The sequence below is a fragment of the Lynx canadensis genome, chromosome B1, assembly GCF_007474595.2.
Source record: "Lynx canadensis isolate LIC74 chromosome B1, mLynCan4.pri.v2, whole genome shotgun sequence".
NCBI lineage: Eukaryota > Metazoa > Chordata > Mammalia > Carnivora > Felidae > Lynx > Lynx canadensis.
The window spans coordinates 121,203,211-121,227,278 of record NC_044306.2 but is presented as its reverse complement, the minus strand read 5'-3'; the positions used below and the strand labels follow the sequence as shown (position 1 = coordinate 121,227,278).

At 39.8% G+C, this 24,068-nt stretch overlaps 1 protein-coding gene and 1 long non-coding RNA gene across 3 annotated transcripts in view; both read right to left on the bottom strand.

The window, feature by feature from the left end:
• The window catches only part of PPP3CA (protein phosphatase 3 catalytic subunit alpha), a 330,774-nt gene extending 307,065 nt beyond the window's left edge, over positions 1 to 23,709 (bottom strand). The window contains exon 1 of one of the 2 annotated variants that reach the window (XM_030313357.1): positions 23,448 to 23,709. In XM_030313357.1, the coding sequence (XP_030169217.1) occupies positions 23,448 to 23,505 (58 nt within the window). In that variant the 5' untranslated portion in view covers positions 23,506 to 23,709. The remainder of the gene's footprint in view (positions 1 to 23,447) is intronic. The other variant, XM_030313358.1, reaches the window with a different exon arrangement.
• LOC115512380 lies at positions 15,363 to 18,621 on the bottom strand. The gene is made up of 2 exons (XR_003968378.1): positions 17,902 to 18,621; positions 15,363 to 17,551 (listed from the first exon to the last, which is right to left on the bottom strand). It is a non-coding gene; the product is annotated as an uncharacterized LOC115512380 (long non-coding RNA).
• Positions 23,710 to 24,068: the final 359 nt, after the last annotated feature.

Genomic DNA, 24,068 nt, shown 5'->3' with positions numbered 1-24,068 from the left:
CAGGGAGGCATTCCCTTATATGGAATCATATAGATAGTCCCAAAACAGCTACCCTGAAAGGTAATCAATTAAAACTTGTTCACTTACAAAGTTTATTGATATTAAAACAGTAAAGGTGCTAAACGAAGATGTTTCGAAAACAGATCAGCACTGCCACAGAATATCTTCAATGTCGTATTTAGAAAAAGATTTTCACTGTGTTTCCTGCAGTGGAGAGGGCTCAGATTCTACGTGACTGGTCAGGATCCTTGGAAAGAAATATACATTTAGTGGAAAAAAGGCAATGTTTCAGGCTACAAGAACTTGACCAAAACATAACACGTCACAGCTATTCCTTCATTCTAATCTTGGGGTCAACAAGCAATATTCTAATTTATAATTGGACTGCCATTACTTCATAAATAGGCAGACATGGACACAAAGACTGATCCAAAGGGGACAGGCATAGGATCTCATCAGAATCTTTTTTGAGGGAGCATATGGATTTTGATGTATGCTGGCTCAGGCTTATTCTGCGTTCTCTAGTGAAAGACCATATAAGTCTGGATTTCCTGGTGGGTATCTTTCCTCCAACATAGAAAACGCCTGCATCCTTTTAAAGCCAGTGAAGAGGAAAGCATCACAGAGGGGTAAGGAGGAGAATCCCGATGTGTGTGGAAGCCAAATCCATCCCTTGGACTTCCAATTACAAGACAAGCTATTTTAATGAGATTTATGTTATTTGCTATCAAAACGACTCTTATACAGTACACATGATTGGTCTTCTATGTCCACCAGTGATCCTTGCGATCCAAAACTGTGATTCCGTTTTCTCACCCATATGTTACAAATGATAATGCCTATAAACAAACCCAGGACAGCACAGTTACGGAGATAGACATGTCCACACACATTTCCTTTTTATGCATTTATCACTTGGAATTAAAAAAGCAGAAACACGAATCTGTTAGTACAACTGACTTAAAATAATTACATTTAAAAAAAAAGTATAGTTCAGAAACCAGATGTATTTATTTGGAAAAAAAAAAAACCAAACACACACAAGAGTATTTCATAGGTAAATGAGTGTTGGGTGTTACTTTGGCAGCATTATTACATCACTAAAGCAAGGAAAAACAATCCTTAGCCTACGGGCTTAAAAATATCAGCAGGGACCAAAAAGTCCATCAGTGGGCGTGAATGTCATTCTATCTTCAGTGTTGAATACAATTTATTTTTAATTTTCTTTCTCTAAATTTTCTTCGCAAAGAAGCTAGCTATAAAAGGACCAAGGAGCTGGGATCATTTGTTGTTGTCATCTGGCGTGAAAATGAGGGAACCCTTCCAAGGATACCAAGTACTAGTGAGCTAGCCCCCAAGATGGGAATAGCAAAATGAAAACAAAGGCAAGCAGCTTGCTTCCAAGGCTGCACAAAGCTTCACAAGTCAAAGCAAGAAAATGTAATTTCATGCAGGAAACAAGAGAAAATTGAAGAGTCAAATGGCAGAGTTCAAGTGCCAACAGAAAGGTGTTTTTAGCAGCAATACTCTGTGAAGAAAGGGGAAAACCAGGCCAACCAGAAAGGCAGCTGTTGCAACAGAGGATGTCTTAACTGCAAAGCCCATTTATAGTCATTTCCCCTGCAGAAGGTTGGCCCTTTCCCCCAACCCTGATTAAGAATAAGAAATCCTTGTTTCATTTGTCCTTTAATACTTCTGACTCAGAACCCTTGTCAAATGAGCTCTTTTGAACACATTTTGACTTTCAGGTTAAATGTTAAATAAATAATACAACAGTCACTCTCTTCACATAGCAACTTTTCCCAGGCCAACAAAAACATGCCTAATCTTGCCCATAAGAAATAGATACCGTAGTCTATTCCAAATGCATGAGATAAAGAACATATTTAGTTGATATCACAACTTTGAAGAAAGAGATACAAAAAGATACAAAAACATTTTATTGTAGAACAATTTCAATGTTGCTGTTACATTATTTTTGGTACACTTGTCATACGTGTGTACATATAAGCACACAATGTATTTGATTAACGAAAAACTATCAAAGATAAATAAAAATGGAACATGCATTTCTCTCTAAGACCCTAAAAACTCACAATTCTGCCACAATTCGGTCATCTGTGAAATAAAGGCACTGGGCTAAAATGTAATCTTTCGCTCCCTTGAAGTATCCACATCTGATGGTTCTAATATTCCAGTGTCTCCAGGCCTACTGTGCTGGTCTCCTAATCTGTCTGCCACATTTCCTCCACGTCTAAAGCCATTCCTCCGATGAAGCCAAACCATAAAATGCTACTAATCTAATGGGTAGCTTTAAAAATACGCAAACATGCTACTACAGGGCTTGGGAAAGCAATTACTTTAAAGACGAAAATTTGACTTTCTTCAGTGCCTCTTATTCAAGGAATTTAAGGTATTTCAACAAACTAAGGTTAATTGTGTCCGTGTGATAAGTGTTATCTGTTCCCCCTTTCCGTCAAAGGTAGGCTGATTAACCCATTTACCCAACATAATAAGGAACAAATGGAGTCAGAATATACGTCTGAACATCTTGTGTCCCTGATCTAATCAGAGACCCAATTTTCCTGAACAAAAATCTCGCTTTAACCTAAAGAATCTCTCAAATGTTGAAAACATTAGGACAAGGGTCTATGCTTTCACTTATAGGCCACCTTTTCTCTTTAGGTATGCAATATTTCTAATAGTAATACTGTTATTAAGAACATTAAGTTATTAAGTGTAAGCCCAGAATTTCTTTTATCTTCAATTCTCATCTATATCGAGGGTATCATTTTCAATACATGATTTGCAAGATGAAATTTTTTGTTCAAAGTAGCTGAAACACAATGGAAAGATACTCTAGTTCTATTAAACCAGGGCATTTTAAAGCCTGGCCTAACAACTTAAGAGTCACCTGGGAGACTTTTTTAAACAGTGACACCAGGCCCTCACCTAGAGAATCTCATTCAATTGGTCAGGGATAGGACTGAGCACTGATAGCTTTAAAGGTTTTCCAGGTGACTGACATGTGCAGTCACACTTGGGAGGCACTATTTAAGTGCCACCTAGGGCTTGTCAAGCTTAATATACATATACATCAGCTAAGGATCTTATTCAAAATGCAGATTCTAATTCAAAAGTTCTGGGGTTTGGCCTGAGACGCTCCCAGGCAATGCAGATGCTACTGGTCTATGGACCACACTTTTGAGCATCAGCTAGCTCTCCATTAATACATTGTTATAATTAGTATTAAAGGTAAGAAGGAGTAGAGAAGATGTTACAATTTAAGGCAATGTAGTATATTTTACTTCTATGTACAAAGATAATTTTATTTTTTTTTAACGTTTATTTATTTTTGAGACAGAGAGAGACAGAGCATGAACAGGGGAGGGGCAGAGAGAGGGAGACACAGAATCTGAAACAGGCTCCAGGCTCTGAGCCGTCAGCACAGAGCCCGACGTGGGGCTCGAACTCACGGAGTGTGAGATCATGACCTGAGCCGAAGTCGGACGCTTAACTGACCGAGCCACCCAGGCGCCCCAAGATAATTAATTTTAAAAAGCAACTTGAACCCACAGGAAATGGTTATGTAACACGGGGCTCCCGTGAACTAAATGAGCTAATATGCATGAGACATGAAGGGCTGTTCCTAGCCCAGAATCAGGACTCAATAAGTATCACCTGTTTCATCACTAGCTTATTAATAAATGAGGAGCAAATGAAGACCACCCATATCAAAAACACTGAACACAGATATATAACTTGTCTTCTGGATAAAAGTAGGGCCTCTACACAGTCTTTGTATTATGTCATTCTCTCCTATACCTAGAACATTTGGTATAGAAATGAAACGTTTGCTCTAGAGTTGAAATGTGCACTACCGAGAACGCAATTATCTGGGATCAGCTTTAAAATACTTCAGGAAAGAAAAAGCAAAAAGGTATAGATAAGCCAAATGTTGTGAAATTTGGTACCTCAATGCTTGAACTAGGGGATAGGTACATGGAGGTTTATTGATCTCTTCTCTCAACTTTTATGTATGCTTGAAAATTCTTCAAAATAATTTTTAAATTTCACTCCTAGGTTCTGGTTTTGGATCTCAGCTTCACTACTGATTAGCTCTGTGAGGATCAAGAAATAAGTTCTCTGATGCACAGTCTCCTCTTAAGTGGAACGGGCTGCCATATTAACTACTTAACTACCTCACAAGGATGACTACAAGGATGAAAGGAAACGGCATCTTTTTAAAAAAGAAAAACAACAACAACAACTAGGGGCTACTGGGTGGCTCAGTCAGTTAAGTGCCCAAATTCGGCTCCGGTCATGATCTCAGGGTTCACGAGTTCGAGCCCCCCCCCCCCCATCAGGTTCTGTGCTGACAGCTCAGAGCCTGGAGCCTGCTTTGGATTCTGTATCTCCCCCTCTCTCTCTGCCCCTCCCCAGCTTGTGCTCTGTCTCTCTCTCTCTCTCAGAAATGCATAAACATTAAATTTAAAAAAAAAAATAGCTGACACCATTCAGGTCACGTTTAAAGATAAATGTAATTTTAACCCAATGGATCAATTTAAAGAGACGCAAAAAGAACGGTAAAATGTTTCTAAAGCAGAAACAGGTGGGTCTGTGAAGACCGAAGAGGGTCTGCCATCACCCTGCCATCCCAGTCCTTTCTATGACCTCTTTCTAGATTCCATCAGAAACAGCAACAAGTAGCATGTACTGAGCTCTCCAGAGTGCCATGTCCGGAGATAAATGCATAAAAAGGCTTCCTGCATTACAATACAAGTCAACCAAGGATGACCTATAGACAGACACCATTTCTAACTGCTTCACTATTGCCCTGCCTACATGTAACGTGGCTTTTCCTCCCCTTCACTCCCTTCACTTAAGAAATTCTCTGAACAGTGGCTGGGGATAACAGTACGGGAGGAAAGTAATGTCTTGAATACATGCCAAATCAAAAGCAAAATATCACTTCTGGTGCTATCTCTTCATAGGACAGAAGTTCAAATAAGAACAGACGGTACCTTTATTACCTGTGACATAATTATAATATGATTACAGAATCATTTAAAAATATCCATTATTGGAAACAATTTCATCGCTGCAGAAAGCAATCATTCACAAAAACTCATAAAGTTGGAAACTTTGCACAGAAGTGCACAATTTCATAATACATAGTTTAGCCTAAGAGTGAAAGGGAAAAATCATTAAAAATAGTGTGCACTGAAGACAATTTATGCAAATTTCCATTTTTTAAGAATATGTAGAAGCAAGGCAATATGGAGTCTCGCTTGTGTCCATTACAATTAAGTTGTCATCAAATATTGTGACTCCGAGGGACATGCCTCTCCTCCATCAGAAAAATCTCTGAAATTTGGAATACACTACAAATATGTCAGCCTCCTTCATTAGTTCTAGAAAGGGCGAAAATAGTGAAGTGAGTTCAGAAGTTGTATTTATACCATAGGGGAATTCTGAAAAGAGGCACTTCCTATGTTAATCTTCTACTTCATAATTTCACTCCTAGGATACAAATGAAAGCGATATTTAAAAAAAAAAATATTTCTTACAGGTTTCTTTCATATTTGCTCACATTGTTGATATAAGGCACAAATGGAATGCTTAGTCATTGGTTATTTTACTTAGATACTCTTTTTTAAATACAGATGTACCTGATATTTTTTTCCTTTTAACAGTAACATTCAAAATATCTATGTGTACTATAATTCACCAGGCATAATCATATCTCAGTGTCAATTTCCTTAAAAGGTAAAGCTTATTTCAGGCAAGTTTTAGGCCAAGGGTTAAGATAAACACACACAGCCGAAAAGTTGTAATGTATATTTTGTTTTTCCAAGGCCATAAAATACCTTACATTTCAATATATATAAATTAACAAAACAAGAACTGTCAATGAAACACCCTAGTTGTACTCCTATTTAAGAACTGTAGTTATTTCAAAATTTTTCTTCTATGTGTTAATGTACACCTGTAAACAGCCACCAAATAAAGGTCATATTTGAAGTCCAAGGTTCACAAAAATACCGCACAGGGATAAGGAGAGGAAAAGAAAATATGAACCCAAGCTGATTCCGGCAGGGAAGAAATTTTCCCACATATAGAGGTGTTGGTCATGAAGCAAGGGAAAGCCAGACGTCTCAGGATGAAATTAAAGCTCCCTGGATTTACAGACTCAGGGAATCAAGGCAAAGGGCCAAATCTTCTGAGCCTGTGACCTGTAACTACTTCAGCTGAACGACTTCTCAACATCAGTCCAACCAGGTTCTGTTGGATCAGAAATGTGCTTAGCAATCATGTGAACAAAGAAATAAATGTATTTAATCACCTGCCTCAGAGAAGCATCAAAATTCAGAAACTGAATCATCACGCGTTCTTTTAAATAATTACAACATCAGTTCAAAAAGCGTTAACTAGGGGCGCCTGGGTGGCGCAGTCGGTTAGGCGTCCGACTTCAGCCAGGTCACGATCTCGCGGTCCGTGAGTTCGAGCCCCGCGTCGGGCTCTGGGCTGATGGCTCGGAGCCTGGAGCCTGTTTCCGATTCTGTGTCTCCCTCTCTCTCTGCCCCTCCCCCGTTCATGCTCTGTCTCTCTCTGTCCCAAAAATAAATAAACGTTGAAAAAAAAAATTTTTTTAAAAAAAAGCGTTAACTAGGCTACTGCCAAACATTCGTCATAGAACAGCAGAGTTCTAAGTGGTAAATGAAAAATTCTGATCTCAAAACAATTTGCATTTGCATCTAAAATGTCACAATGAAACCACATAACTCCCTCCTCAAAATGTTTCATGTGACGTCTCCTTGAAGTGGCTTTCACTTTAGCTATGTGTGGCTTCCTTTATTTGCTTTAGTGACAAAAATATGAAAATGAATATAAAGAAGCAAAGTCTCTAAAACAAAGTCCAGCAGAATATACAACAGCTAGCACTAGATTTTTTTTTTTTTGGCATAGATTTAACTTAAAAGAAAAACTCAAGGTCCAATAAAAATATCTTCTTTATGTAACTCACAGCATTTCCTTTTATGTTTTAGATTAGTTTGTCCTGTAACACCATGAATAAGTCAGTAAGGCCAAGTAAGGCCTAGTTTACACTCTAGTCCCATTGTATGTGTGCCCTGGCTATGTATTTCTAAAAAGGAAACAAGTGCTTGCCCCACAGAAATGACACATTTTTCTCTAGCACTTGTGTGCTATACAAAAGCCAATGACAATCTACTAAAATGACTTCCAGGAGTGATAATATTTTATACAAAAACAAATGCCTATTTTCTATCAATTCATAGATGCTACCTAATGAATTTGGTCTAATGTGTCCTTCAACTTAGTGTTATGGTAGGAAAAGCCCAGGATCTCGAGATGAGACTGTTGGAATCTAAATACAGTAAAACCTTTGATTGCGAGTAACTTGTTCTACGAATATTCCACATGACATTTCTAATAAATTTTAACTTGATAAATGAGCAACATCTTGCAATACAAGCAGTATGTGACGGCAAATGTCACACGATCACAGATCACAACTGAGCCAACAGTTCTTCTCTCCCTTGCCACCTCACTGAAGGATTGGGGGTGATGGTCTCCCATGCTCGGATGCTTGGTCTCAAGCCACAATGTTTGGCAGAAATCAGTGATCTTTCAGAATGTTGCAAGGTGCCCACAACTGACATTAGTGTATTTCTTGTCACTTCAAAGCACCTATGGACAGTCCTTTGCTTTTCCATACAAGAGTAGGCTCAGGAATGCTTTGCTTCATTCTAGGTCAGGCTGCTTGCAGATATAGACCCTTCCTCTGCTAATTGTCAGTTATGTTAAATACAGTGTATGACAAGAGTTTATTAATAGCATACTACAGTCAACATCCGTGAGAGTGTATACAATAGCCCCCATGCAGAAAAAGATTCCACTGAGCTAACAGACATCAGTGATTCCATTAGTGATAGTGAAAGTCGTCCTACACAGTAACCTTCTTTCTCTTGTCTCCCTCACACTAGCCAGGAAGGTTTTCAAAGGTAAGTGCAAGTTAATTTGTTTACTTTTCTTTATATTTTGTATTTTATTATTTTATATTATGTTACAGTACTGTAATCATTTTTATATGAATATTTGGGGATCATGAAACGAATGATCTGAGTTTCCATTATTTCTTATGGGGAAACTCGCTTTGATATACAAGTGCTTTGCATTACAAGCATGTTTCCAGAACTAATTATGCTTGCAAACCAAGGTTTTACTGTACCTGCTCCAACATTTATTTGCTGTGTGACCTTCAAAAGGCACTGCCTCTCCCCTAGCTTCAGAGTTATTGGAAGGATAAAATTATGTAATGCACATGCAAAGCATATGCATTAATATTATTAACATTTTTAGAACAGAAATCTCAAAAATAAGTAAAGGCACTGTATTATTTATGTTAAGATCCTATGAAGAAGAAGCAAAGTAGCTGACAAGTTGAAGTATTCCCTTCAAATATAATTGTGTGAAATGCATTACAAAACATATACTAGCAATAAATACACCAACTCTTTAATCATTATCCCTGGAAAATTCATTCTTCTACTGCCTAAAATGACGAAAGACTAAAATAAATCTCAGGGAAGGCAGAAGCACTTGAAATTTTTTTTAAAAATTATCATTCCAAAGTACAGTCATAGAAAAATACACTAATTAAGTAAGGAAAAGATCAAGGACAACCAATTATACAAGTACTTCCTTTTTTTTTGTACAGAAGCCACAAGCTTCTTAACATAGGTGGGATTTTTTCCCATGTTACATATGTAAAACCTAAAATAAAGATTTGTGTACTCACTCATCTAAATTGGCCGGTTCCAAAAATTCATTTGGTTGCCAGCCTTAGATAAAAGGCCTAGGAAAATCTACTTAGGACATAATTTGGGGCAAATAACTAAAAAGAAGAATCAAAAGAATCCAAATGTTTAATTAAAAGATCTAAAAACGCTAGAACCAGAGGACAAGGTAAGCAAGATTAAATCAAACTTGAGGTATTCCTTTAAATGTAGTGCTTTGTAGAATTGTATAAAATAATTACCAAATCCAGAGTGGAGGAGACTTGGCTTAATATATTTACATGAACACCTGGGTCAGGTGTTCCATAAGTCAAGAGTACTAGGAAAAATAATCCAACTTGAACTACATCAATTAAAAAAAAAAAAGTATGATATTGGAAGGGGAAAAAAGGAAGTACTGATGTCATTATGCTTTTGTGATGAACAGGTATATCATTTCTGGTCAATTTGTTTGCTGGTGGGGGAGGGAGAATATGACTAATTACATGCTAGGCATCATGCTAAGCACTGGGGAGATGAGTGGACAAGGCCTTGTCCTGGTTAATTTCACAAAGAGAAAATTTTGTTGCAAATGTTTGTGACATACTGTGTGTACAAAGTACAAGAAGTATCACAGACAGCTATGCCTGAGAAGATCAGAGAAGCTTTATGCAGAAGAGGGACACAATAGAGAGCAAGAATGTTACATACAGAGGTAAAGCAAATACAAAGCCATGGAAAGTATCGAGATTTTTTAAGTAGTTCAGTTTAGTTTAATCAACTTTGTATAGACCAAACACAGAGAAGCATCAAGAATACACTTATGAATAAAAAGATGTTCTCTCTGCTTTCAAGAACTTATATTGTCATAAACTGGAAAGACTTAAGTTCAGTACAATGTGACACATGCTATATTAAAAGTATTTTCAGGGGCGCCTGGGTGGCTCAGTCGGTTAAGCGTCCGACTTCAGCTCAGGTCACGATCTCACAGACCGTGAGTTCGAGCCCCGCGTCGGGCTCTGGGCTGATGGCTCAGAGCCTGGAGCCTGCTTCCGATTCTGTGTCTCCCTCTCTCTCTGCCCCTCCCCCATTCATGCTCTGTCTCTCTCTGTCCCCAAAATAAATAAACGTTAAAAAAAATTTAAAAAAAATAAAATTATTTTCAAAATTCATGCAATAGGGGTCAAATTCTACAATATATAAAGAATTCCTACAAATCAGTAAGAAGATCAACAACCACATATGGGATTAGCATAATCAGATGTTCATGTTTAAAGGATCCCTCTAGTGGGAAAACTAATTTATGAGAAGGGACAAGTTTGAAAGCAAAAAGACTCATGTTGGGAAGCTATTGTAGCACTACGTGAAACATTTAGAAAACTTGAACTGAATAACAGCTTTGTTTAATTGGATGGATGATGGTAACATCAGCCAGGCTAAGGAACACAGAAGAAATACCCCACTGGATTTTCACCATACCCATCTACAGCAACTGTTCTGTATAGGGTTTGAGAGAAAGCTCCAGAGGAAAAAAACTAGGTTTCAAATATAGATGTGTTACTCATCAGCCTACAAGCAGCACACACCTGTCACCAATCCTATGCGTGTAAAGCTATGAAACTGCATGGAAGAACTTGTAAAAAGAAAAGGAACATCAACATTCAGGATTCAGTCCAGAGGAGCTGGCAAACAGGTCAAAGAGGAAACCCACAAAAGCCAATGAAGACAATGTTTCAAGAAGAAAGAGGTGGCCCATTATGTCAAATACAACAGAAGCCAGCAACTGGACAGTCACTGGTGACCTCTGCCAGTCTCAGAGGAATGGCAGAGGCCCTCACACTACAGTGGATTTGACAATGGGTAGGATACTTCAATGCAGGTTACTTCCAGAAGCAAAAAACTTTGCTTTCAAAGGAGCTGTCCAACAATGAAAAAACAAAAAACACACCACCCCCACAATGCTTAGCATGTACTGAGGACTTTTGGGGGGCAGGCAGTAAGCTAGGCATTTCACATACAATTCCTCTCATAGTTTACAATAGTCTTGCAAAGTTGAAAGATTAATACTATCCGTTCCACTTTTCAGTAAGCAAAATGGGTTCAGGGTTGTTACATGACCTCCCCACAGACACAGCTGGTACATAGAGAAAGCAGGATTTAAAAGCAGATTTTATCAAAGTGTAAACCAATGTTATTTCTACACTCTGATGCTGCTTCTTCATCACTGTAAATATTCTACAGGGGTGGGGCGGCAGGGCTTATTAACCATTTAATAGGAAGGTGGTTTTCCTTTTTTTTTTTTTTTTTTTTTTTGGAAGATAGTTGAACTAGTTGGCTTGACTTTGAAAGCCTCTTCCACCTTCCACAACCCATGATTATTTCTCATACACCTTGCTCACAGGTGAACTGTAACAGCTACAGAATTCCACATATAAATACTCAACACTCCTTTTATTCCATCTATATTTACAAACGAGCCCATGCTCTAACATTGTGCTTATATACAAGACACAGGAAAAAAATATTGCTTCCCTTTATTTTTGCCAAAAAATTAAAGTGCAAACTATGAAAAACAGTGAATCACTCCTTTACTGTCCTCCACAGCATGTAGTATCTTCTGCTATTAAAGTAATTACCACTTATGTTGTGATTTGCTTCCCCCGCCCCACCACCACTACACACACACACACACACACACACTAGATAGCAACCTTCAGAGATTGCCTACTTTAAGCCCCAAGAACACAGCACAGACCCAGGCAAGCAGTGATGCATGCATGGACAGGATGGAAGGATGGATGTATAGGAAAATGGTCTGATAAGTGAAGGAAACAATATATTTTCAACAGTCATTTTATACTCAATAATGGATTATTTAATCCATTTACCAACTAGGGTATTACAATTATATCACACTTGAAGGGAGCAGAGAGAAAACTGAGTGGTGCAAGAGGCATGGCATTCTTCTTCAAAAGGAGACATGGAAGTTTACTCTCAAAAAGTCTCTGAAAGCACAGGACTTTTCTCGAATTCAATACTACCCAAAGGCCAAGGCCAAGCTCATCCTAAATAACAATTCATGGAATTTTGGCCATGGCCCGTGGGAGATGTTCGAAAAGAGCAGGCTGCATAAAGCACTTTGAAATCACCCCAGGATATTTCAAGGTCTATCCAATCTGCAGATCTGGCTAATGAAGGTACACTCTCTAGGTGCAGAAGTCAGCCTTTCTGTCAAGATGCACATGACATTCACTCGCACAATACACTAGCATGCATGAATCCAGATTGCAATAAACTGTCCTCAAAAATGTCCACTGGAATAAAGCAAACACTGCCATAGGTTATAAGAATGTACAATTTCCACTGTGATTAACGGTGTATCAGAAGATCAAAAAGCCTGTACGTTATGCAAGATGCCCACCATGATAGCTACAGTTCCATCCCTTCTCCTGCATGAGGAAAAACATCAGAATACAAGCGAACGTAGTATTTTAGGGTTGAACGGGAATCCACCCTGGCTTATATATAGATATTTTAAAATAAGTCATTTGCAAACTTCTGTACGTTGTTGTCAGTAGCTGTTAATACCTCACAGCTGAGTGTAACACAGAAATGTGTTGTGACACCATAGTTGGAAGGCACTGGCCTCTTTTAGGCCTCCGTGAAACTTAAACTAGGTATCAAATTACAATCGAACTCACTAGGTTAGCCAAATTCAATGGCCTTAGGAGCTGTGTATTATCAACAACCTTCAAAGACTAGGTGCCCAGAAGAGGAGCAAGCAGAGAAGGCAAGTTTGGCTCTGGGCAAGCAGGGTGCTGAGCTGCCTTCATGGTGCGATTTGAAAAGTAAACAAGGGACTTGGCCTGTCCTCAATTACCACACTAATATCACCATGCTATCATGCTGTCTTTATTACTGGTCTGTATTACATATAAAAGCAAGTAAAAGGAAGGCAACACCTCCAGAAAGTCACTGCTAAAATGCATCTGCTATTCAGATTTTCTGGAATGCTCTGCATATAGAGTAGGTTAGGTATTTGACACCTTCAAGCTACAGGACCGGGAGATGACAGTGGAAGGGAATTTCAATAGGAAGCCATGAGGAGTAAGAGCATCATGGAAGTAGCAGTCCCCACCCACCCAAGGGACATCAAGGGATACAAGACTGGATCAGTGAAGGACCTGAAAGTTTAAGGGTCAGCATGAGAACACAGAAGAGAAAAGCAGGAGCACTTAGGCAACCAAGCTCAAGGTGCTGGAAGTTCGATGGAAAGAGGTAAGCCAACATGTACCTTTACTCACTTCTCCATTTTCCAAAGAACTTGACAATCACCATGGTTTAAAGGAAGGCTACTGGGCTGGAGAAGGACCCAGAAACAATGTCATGTGGGGAATAGCCAGAAGACTTAACAACATGAAAGTTGCTTTTAATATCAAATAAGCTCTCTTGTGAAAGACAGATAGGGCTCATCTTAGGGAACTCTACAGGGCAATGCTAGGAACAATGATTGTGTACTCCAGAGCATTAACTGATGTCAAACCTAAGGAAACACTCTGACAAGTAGAAATGGCCAGGTGAGAGCAGGTCTTAATCAGTAGGGGGCTCCTTCATGCTTTCATGAAAGAGTGCAATTAGCATCCATCACAGAGGCTGGACAGAACATTCCAAATTGGGAATGGACTGAGCTAGATCACTGCCACACCTTCCAATTCCAAGAGTTTGATTTGTTTGTTTTGCTTTGGCTCAGACACTTTGGCAAGTGTAAGAGGTAAAAGCTTTCCCACTCATCTCTCAGTCCCTTTCACCAGTACAGAATCAGAGGACTGGCTCCAGGCCAGATGAGGAGTTAGATTCCCAAGGTTTCTTCCAGCTTCAAAATTTTATAATTCTAGATTTAGATCACATTTACAACCTGAATAAACGAGAATCATCAATTCTCTCCATTCCGAAGATCACCCATAACCCATGCCAGTGTTAAATGTATATGACTGGATTAAAAAAAACAAAAAAAGTCACCAAAATCCCTGATGCTTCCAGATAGTGTTTTTTCTTATTCAATTGATAGTGGTGACAGATTAACGTAGGAGTGTGACCCACTGTAGAAAGAGACTTATTAATACCTGAAATCTATAAATTACCACTCAAACTTTTCTTATTCAAACTCAATAATCTTAGTTCCTTTCACAATTTTAAGTCCTTTAACCACTTGGGGGAGGGGAAGGAACCTCTTTTTTTTAAGAACCTCCAAATTTTCTGCATGCATTTCTGAAAGTGCATGTGGAAATGAGACAGAGTAGTCAAGTAGAATTCTGGCCAGAGGTGTAGTCAACAGAGAGATTCCTCCTGACTGCCGACTGCAAATTGGCAGTGACAGTGATGTGATTTTAGGTGGGAAATTATAGTTTCCCTGGTCTTCAACTCCTTGAAAGAAAAGTATTTTTGCACTAGGGAGACAGATTAAATCCTAGCCCATAAACAGGGGCTTGGAAAGCCTGCTTCAGTGGGGAGCCATCTGACCAAGTGCGGACTAGGTCAGATCAGTGGTGCTCTGTAAGGACTGGGCTGAGAGCAGGTGCCTCACAACATACCCTCTCCCAGCTGATGTGGATCCCAGGGCTGAGTTTTCAGAAAAACATCCACCATGTAGACGTGCCATCGGCAGAGCTGACTCACCAGCAGCCTGTACTCACGGAATGGGCCTGAAGATTTTTTATTAGTATTACACAGACATGTCTTATCTGGGCCTGCAGTATGTTTTACATCTCTGCTCTGATTCCTGAACATATTGACTTTTATTCATTTGCATTTGTGTATTTATCTAAGTACGCAATGTAATTGTGAAGTCTAATCTGGGCCTCCCAGAGGCTTGTCATAGTGGCTCTCTCTCAACTTGGTATCATCACCAGTCTTCCTTAAGGAAGAAAACATCACCTACCTCTGAGAAAATAGACCTATATGTCCTTTGACTGACAATGAGCCACTGACAACCAAGCACTCCCTGGGTAAGCCACTCCTGCCCACTATGCTTCTGTAGTCTGTCTATTGGGCAAAAAACATATAATCTCAATTAACGAGAGAGCATTTCAGAAATACATGTGAAAAAAACCCTTCTACAGCATTGGCACTTATGAAACAAGAAACTCACCAGATGTTTGTGAGCTGTCCATGACTTAGGATCCACAAAATTTCATAATAGAAAAGAACTCCATAATTTGGAAATTTAAATCCCTCTTATCCTTTATCTGTTATTTTGTTCATTTACCAACCAACGTATCAAGGGTATATTCTACAGTAGGCATTGTACTGGGGTTAAATATACCAAGATAAGTGGAGGCAGGCCCCTCTCTCCTGGAGAGGAGGCAGAAAGGTAAGTAAGTCTTCACAGAGCATGCTCTAATCAAAGTGTCCTCCGAGAAAATGAAGAGGCTGAGTCCCCTTACTCCAGTTGAAGGTTTCAGGAGATGCGGTCCCAGAGGAGGTGTCCTCTGAATCAAAGCTCAAAGGATGAGAATTAAAAGATGAGAACTGTTCCCGTGACAATAATCAAACCCACACACAGAAGGTATGCATGTACTTTATTAGCATTAAGTATGCACAGCAGACCAACAATGCCAGGTTTAATTAAAAAAAATTTAATTCCTTTGTAAAAAGCAAAATAATAATAACAATACAAACTTGGAAGTCCTGACTCAGGTTTTGTCATTGTAAGAGAATATATTGTGCTTTTAATTTAATTTGATAAAACGGCATGGCTTACAGGATGTTTAAAAACAAATGTCAACGATGGCTTGAAGCCCACTTAGAAGAATATAAGGAGTCAGCAGAGCTGGTGCCACATTTTTTTTAACTTCTCATAGCCCATATATCTTCCCATTGGATAGAATCCAATGACATTTGGGGGCCAGCGGAGGGCAGGAGGAGGGCAGGAGGTTATGTTGAAGAAGGCTGCATTTCTGAATTACAAAAGCATTACAGAAAATGATAAATTGAGATGTAAACAAAGGAAGAGGGGTTTTTCTGGTCTCGGTTTGTTTTGTTTTGTTTTGTTTTGTTTCATGGAATTTTCCCGATCATTCTCTCTTCAAGTCCAAATCTAAACAATAATTAAAAAATATAAATCACCCAATATGTCAAACACTGAGTGATTAACATATCTTTTCTCACCTGTCAAAAACTGAGCAGTCTAAGGGGAAATACAACAAAAATCGAAAAAAGCTTTCAAGTTCAAGCTAATATGGTGAGTTGAAAAGGAGTTAGCCTTTTAAACTCAGCTGGCGTGAAGCCAGTCCAAATGACCAAACAACAAAACTTCGCTGAATCTAATTATATCACCTTATTAATGCCTCCCTCTCATACTCTATTGTCTGATGCGGCTGGAGAGGAAGTATTCCAAAACCATACAGTTATCATATAGAACCATTTATAAAAAAGACAGAACTTAATACAATTGTACTCAAAATAAATACATAATTTGTCTCCATTCATTGCTTCAGGAGGTGCAGTGAGAATTGTGCAATGTTCAAAGTCATTGGATAAGAACTGATTCAGGGCATAAGAAGCAAGGCATTGAGCTAGGCACCACTGATTCGATGACCATGGTTTTCAAACTAAAACTCTGAATATACATATTAACAAAAAAAATTTGTGTACCTTCCATGAATATGCAGCAATCTGGGAGACATAGTTTAGATACCGACCTACCAGAATCTCCAAAACATTCCACTACTACACAGAGACAACTGAACATTTTAAATCAGAAGTAACAGCTCCTCCCCCCAAAAAATAAAAAAATAAAGCGGGTCCATACAGTTGCCGTATGGAAAGTACAAGAAGAGACTCTATATCTCAGAAACTTAGAGCTAATGGGATCTTTTAAAATTTAGCTCTGTATGAATAAAACTCTCTTTCTGAACATCAACCATCGTTCTTCTGCCTAACTGTAGGAAGTACCTGACACTGACAAACCCTGTAAGGTGGTCTGTCATCATCTGGAGGCAGCTGGGAACATAAATCTCTGGTCTCTACTTATGTGTTTTGCTTTCTGCAGACATCTGCAGAATTTCCAGTTGCAAGAGAGAGAAGTTCATAGAAAGTCAGACAGACCATCCTTTTAAAATAGAGTAGGAATATACTTGGTATGAGGCAAAGACATGGATTAAGGAAATAAAAAGATGAACACAACATTCTATTTCTGTGATGTCTCACAAAGAATAGATCGAATTCTAAAACTGTGATATTTTAATGATTCATTACTGCTTTCTCAGTCAGGGTTTGTTTTTGTTTTTAATATCAGGGTTTCAGTTACTGCATGTACATTTGTGAAATGGATTTGAGATCCCAGACATAGGCCCAGGTCCTCAGTTTGCCAGTCCATCTGATTTAAGCCATTATTCAGAACACCTAACCAAAGAGAAATATGAAGTGTTTTATTTGACTTCTTATATGAAATATAATTGATGGCTTATCATGATACAGCCTGTATGAATACAGAAGATGAAAATACGGTAAAATGAGTTAATAATGCTGAAAATGTCAAGATTACTAAAGACTTAGTTTACAAACTGAAACCGTGTGTCAGTGCCGACATTCCCACCTGATGACTATTTTTTAAAAAGGAGTGAAACACCTACGAAGCACTGGTTGTTGGTTTTGCTTGAGCTTTCTCTAGAAATTCGTAAAATCCTCAAACCAGACCAACTGTATCGGCCATTATCTGTAGTTCAGACAAAGAGGCTTATGATGACAACCTTCAAAATAAATGTCAATAAATGTTTTAGTAGGATAATATGCTATTTCGATTTCTGTGTATATATTTACCTGAATAGAAAATAACGTTTAACAATTTTCCTTTAGTAAACCTCATGCCAAGATCAAACCAGATTATAATATCTATCGTCAGAATGTTTATTTCTGCTAAATACAGAGATATAAAAGCTCCCTCTCCTATTAAAACTATTTTATACAGCTAGTAATTCAGTAAAGCAAAGTTTGAAATACTATGTGACATCTTAAATATACCAAAAGAAGTGACACTGTCAAACAGGTTTTCAAGACAAAAGAACATCTTTGCTAAAGGAAAGAATTTGCTTACACTTACCTGCATTCTAGTCCCACCTGTGACCGACCATTCTATCTATTCTGTCTCCATTTCTTCAACTATAAAATAAATGCCACCATAAGCTACTGTTGTAGACCCAAGGCATTCACAGACTTCAATATTAATTGTTCTGACTATTCTTGAGTGACCCTGAAAATACATTAACACATTGTCATTTGTAATTCTGTGTCAGCAGTGACTGAATTGCCATTCCCAGGCAAGTGGACCCAGTGTGACCTCAAATTCCATTTGAGGATCCTCTGGTTCCCAGAAGTGAGGGGTGAGTACAATTTTACAAATGAGGAAAAAACCTGTGACTTACAATATATTACAGTGGAATTGTAGAAAGTTGGAATTCAAAATCTCACTGTATCTCTCTTGAATATTAAGAGAATGCTACACCACAAAGTTGCTAAAAAAAATGACAAAATGATTTTTTAGTATTTACCAAAGTTCCAGATCGTGAATCATCATCATTCCCTATAGTTCAGGAGTGTCCAATATTTTCACAAAACTTTCAAAACAGTAAATTAACTGGATTTGCTAAAAGGAGAGTATGTCTAGAAAAATGCTGTTTTCCAATGAGGTCACTCTAAATGGACTCTTTATTTGGTTTCGTAATTAGTTCCAACTTTACACATGGCTGACACAGAAAAGATAAGGAAAAGCATGAGAGACCAATTATAAAAATTATAAACGTACATTATATCAAAGTCATATTTCATATTTTTAAAATTATAAATAAAACAGGTCATATTTATGGAAATGAACAGATTTAAAAAATGAAGTAGACATAAAAATGCATGTTTTTAAACTAACATAAACAAACGTAAAACTAACTAGATTCTAAGCTGTTACTTTTTTCACATTTTAACTGGATGTCTTAAAATAGCTTGCTCATTTAAAGTACAGGTTCTTTCCCCCAGTTTCCAAAAACATATTCTTTTCTAAATGTTAATTTCCTATTCGATGGCATTTTAGAATCACTGGAAGTTACCCAAATCACAGTCTCAATTGTTGCCTAAGGCTTTTGTGTTAGTTTACAAAATGTTTTGAAAATAATGTTTTGTTACATTTACTTTATAGTAGAAATCCTGAAAGAAAACACTAACGAACAGATCTAATTTGTAATTAATAGCATTAATTTACATGCTACTCACTACATCCCGAAAAGAATCTGTTCTGTTAAGTATATTAACCATGCCCAAACCGTGTTGTTTATATTATTAATTAGATTAGCAGGCCCTTTCTTCACATCCATTGCTGATGGAGACTTCAGCCACCAAACACTAATGCTTAATCATAGTTTCAGTTAACGACACTGAATTAATGAGGTCTTACTGCACTCAAATGGAAAACCAGATAGATAGAATATACTATACTATAGAATAGATGGTAACCAATCTAAGTAAAATAAATTCACAATGAGCTCCTCTTGACACACCACAAAGAAATGGCATTATTTAATACTTTGCTTCAAAATCCAAACATGATCATGATTACTGATGTAGCATAGCTTGATGTTCTTTTAAAGCAATATTACCATCTCATTCAGCTAGAAACACTGGTGGCTTGAATCTTTGTTTACTTAATATTTTGCTTAGCTACCAGCTTCTTGCTTATATGATCTTAGATATCCTTCCAGAATTTCCCTGTGTGTATTTTGTCTTCACAAACAGTATATAAGCTGACAATACAAAGAAAAACAGCTTGTTTTGTTTTGTTTTGCATTCCCCACAGCCAAAAGCAACCTGACAGACACAAAGCACAAATTCCCTACCTACAGTTTTTGAGAAAATCCCCAAAACTCTTCCCAGGCATTTACTCCCCATCAACCTGCCATGCTATCTGGAATTTCTACTATTAAAATCAGTTCGGGTTAAGGTAAGAAATACCTCATTAGAAAATACTTGGAGATGGGAACAAAGGGAAGGGAAAAAGAAGTAACAAAGCAAGGTACTCATTACATACAATTTCATTTCCTCCAAGTGTATGACTTTCAAATAGCTAAGTTCCAAAGCCAGGAGGGAGTGTTAGGGCTAGACACGGAGTTAAAGGCAGGGACCGGCAAGGAGAAATAAAAAGAAGCCAGAGTTTGGAACCAGGCCTGAGGAGCACCACTGCAGAGAAAAACCAGACTATGTGGTGTGTTGGGGGAAAGAAGGGAGAGTAGTTATTCTTCTATTTACTGCCCTCCATCTTTTGCCATACAGTTACGCATATATTTTGTTTTCTTACAAAAATGTAAAACAGTAAATGGGTCAAATTACTCCGATTTCCAACAAATGGCATTCCCAAGATCTTTTCTATGAGGGTTTTTTTTTTTTTATGTTTTCCATTGTTTTTATCCAAGAACAGTCAAATTGAAACAGCACCAGTTTTGCTAAATGAGAGGTAAATTTTTTTGAGGTAATCTAAATAAATGCTTTTCATCTCCAGTGCTGCCATTCCCTTTCATCTTTAAGATCTGGAAAACTGATCAGGGCTCTGAACACACTCTAGAAGATGCTACAAACCTGAAACATCGCATAGTTAGTTGAGACTTAAACTCAACCTACCTTTCTAAAGTTGCATTCTGGAAGTACAAATCAAGAAAGCCGTCACATCATGGTATTACTACAAACAAAACCACAAGCACAGCTTTATTTGTAAACAGCAATTTGTTATACAACAAAAGCCAGATCACACTAATGCAGATAACTGTAAACAAACACCATGGCATGCCATGGTAATAATGATCCAAATACTTCTTATTTCTGTATGCAACCAAATATTACTATCTGTATTGTAAAAGGAGAGAAAGTTTGAGGAGCACAAAAATTTCCTCGAGGATAACCCCTTTCCTACATTAAAGAATCCTGTCAGACTACTGAGATGAAGTTCTAGCAAAATTTAAAGTCATGGTTCCATGAACTATGTCTTACCTAATTTTGTAAACCTGAAAAATCATTTGGTCATCTATTTTCCATTCATCATTCATGTACTTTCTACTCACTAAGCATGTGTATACGTAGGGAAATGCTGTTAGAGAACTGGTAATCAAAACAGATTACCATTTCAAAATAATCAGTTATTAAAAATCATATATGTGACCAAATGTTGATCCAACATTCAGTAATGCCTTTTAAGCCAACAATATAAAGTCTATAAGAAAGCATAAGAAAAATAACATGCCCACCTTAAAGTCAGGATTCATCAATAAAAGTTTTTTTCTATAAACAAAATTTCACATTTAAAATTTCACATCAAGATCCCTATAAAAACAAATACAAAATTACCTTTCCCTATTTTGAGACTTTCCTGTTTTCCTATATTAACCACGTGTGCATTTTAGCTCTACAAAAATATGTAAACCATTTTTTTGGAATTAAGGAGAATTTGTGTACTTACAATGAAGACTCATCTATAAAAACATTATAATATAGCATTGGAAAAAAGCAAGACCAAATAGGCATAGAATGGCTGAATGGGCTCTTTCACATTAATTGGTAAAGACATCAAGCCAGAATGTATAGACAATTCTACATTCTTCTCTCCATGACAATTTTACATTTACACAGAGAACCCACACTTTGTGATTTAAAACAGGGAACCTGAAGTTATGTATGCACATATGACTGACTTTTAATTGTTGACACATTTACTGCTAGCACTTTAATTGTAAGCTTTACACTATTTTGAAAACAGGCAATCTTAACATACACTGGAGTTACACCTAAACATCACACATTAGGGAGATATTTGTTATTCTCCAATATTTCAGCAAAAGGTCTTAATTTTTTAAAATGTCAACAATAACCCTTAATACAAAGCATAGTTCTTTGGAATCGATTTGAATTCACTGTTTACATGAGGAGCCATTACTGCAGTGAGAACAGTTGTTCATCTGTAGTCCTACTTCGAGTCATTTTTTGCAAAGGTATTTCCTCCTTACTTTGATGAGTCTATGAATACTGCATTCAAGCAGGAATGATTCTAATATAATCAAAACAAGAAAAGATATTTTATTCTCTTTTTTTAAAAAAAGAGAAAACAATCCCCCTCCCCCATCACCACGCACACACACATACACACACAACTTTAACAAGTGAGCAAATGTGAATGGAGCAATGAGCAGTTCTGTCGCCCCAGAAGGACTTCTGTATCATGGTCTTAAGGCTGCGGAGTTACTTCACCTAAGTGCTCATGGGACCAATGACTTTATTGCCTTGCACTCAACTTTCATGGCCACATTAGATACTCAGTTCTATACACCACACACACACACACACACACACACACACACACACCCCGCGCGCGCGCGCGCACACACACACACACACACACACACTCCACACCAGCCAGTGCTATTTGCAATTTCTAAGGCCCGTTCGGTGCCTAGCCCCTACCCCATCCCTGCTTTGCTCCGGGTCCTAACCCTAGGAACGAGGGATACTACTTAATCCTGGAGGATCTGCTCTGTTGTCCCATCCTTCCAGGATTTGTAGGATGGTTCCTCCCCAACTCCACCACGGAACACAACGAGGACGGCGGATTTTCCCGGGCAAGAAAGACCACTGCCTGTCCCCTTCCTCACCCCACGCATCCCGGCTTCTCTACGCCAGGAACCTCAGGGCAAGGAGTATACGATCCCGGGGCAGGGGAGAAGAGGCAATAACAGGAATCAAATGGCCCGTTAACAAGGGGGTGCCAGGGGCACGGAAGAAGCGAGCCGGGTGAGGTTACCACCAGGGAGGTGTGCTCCAGCGGGGAACCATTCAAGAGCACTGACAGGTCGGCGGGGGAAGGAAGGCTCCGGTGGCGAGGGAGGTTGGAGAACTGCTTTTCGTGTCTTTCTCAGGGCCTGCGGGGGAATCCCGGGGCGGCGCGGCGGGGCTCTCGGGTCGTTCCCCGCCTCCCGCGGCCCCCGCGCGTCCCCTCGGCCACCCCCTCCGCCTGTGGCCGCCCCCGCCCCGCGCGGAAGGAAGCGCCGGGCTCCCCCCACGCTCTCCCGCTCTCTCGCGAGTCCTGTGCAGGCCCTTTCAGGGGGAGGGGGAGGGGGCGCGGAGGGAATTGCTGCAATGGAGCTCCGAGAGAACCCAGCCCGAGCGAGGCAGTCGGTGGAAAGCCACGGCCACATAAAAATGCCATATTAATTTTTTAAAAGCCATAAATCACCCCTCCCTCTGCAAAAGAAAATCATAAACCCGATCCCATGCAAGCCTGCGAGCAGCCACCCACTTCCTATTTCTGTCACAGCAGCTACACCCTGCCAGCAACCACCCCCCGGGCGCCCCCTCCCGCCACCGCCACCCCCGCCGCCGCCGCCTCCCCGCGGCTCAGCCATTTGCCAACTGACGCCCCCGTAAATAAAAATGCCCCAAGTGGGGCTGGGTGAGAGGCTTGGGGGGAAGGCGCGCAAAGGAGGGGGGGTTCGAGGGTTGCACAATATCCTAGAAGGTCCGTGGCTGGAGCAAGGAGAGAACCGGGGGCGGGGGGAGGGGAGGCGAGCCGTGAGGGTTCCTGCGGCACACGGTGCACCGGGGCGACCGCGGCGCGCCGCTTACCTTTCACCACCCTGTCGGTCGTCGACAACTTGGGATCAATTGCCTTGGGCTCGGACATCTCCAGCCGCCGGGGGACAGCGACGCGCTGCTCGTCCGTCCTACTGCACACCCCGACCGGACCGGCGGGCCAGACACTGAACGCCGCCGCCGCTGCCGCCGCCGCGCTGCAAACCGCTCGGCTGGAGGTCTGGGCTTCTGAGCTGGCTTTAAAGTTACTGCCTTCTCGCGCGTCCCTCCTCCTCCTCCTCCTCCTCCACCTCCTCCTCCTCCTCCTCCTCCACCTCCTCCTCCTCCTTCGCCGCCGCCGCCTTCACTCCTCCTCAGCCGCCGCCGCCAGCCTCGCCGACTCCGCTCCGGGCTGCGCGTGTGTGGTGGTTATTTATTTATTTTCTAAGCACGCCTCTTGGTTCTTCTTTTATTCTTGGGGGAAGGGGGATGGGGAGGAGAAGCGCACACAGGAGCACCCACCCCGGCAAGGAGACCCGGCACCGCGGAATGAAGCCCCACGCGCGCACTCCGCCGGGATTAAGACCGATCACATGGGGAGGGCCGGGGGCGAGACAGAAGAGGCAGGGCCGCCGATGTCAGTGCCACCAGCCGTGCCTCGGCGTCCCCGGCGGC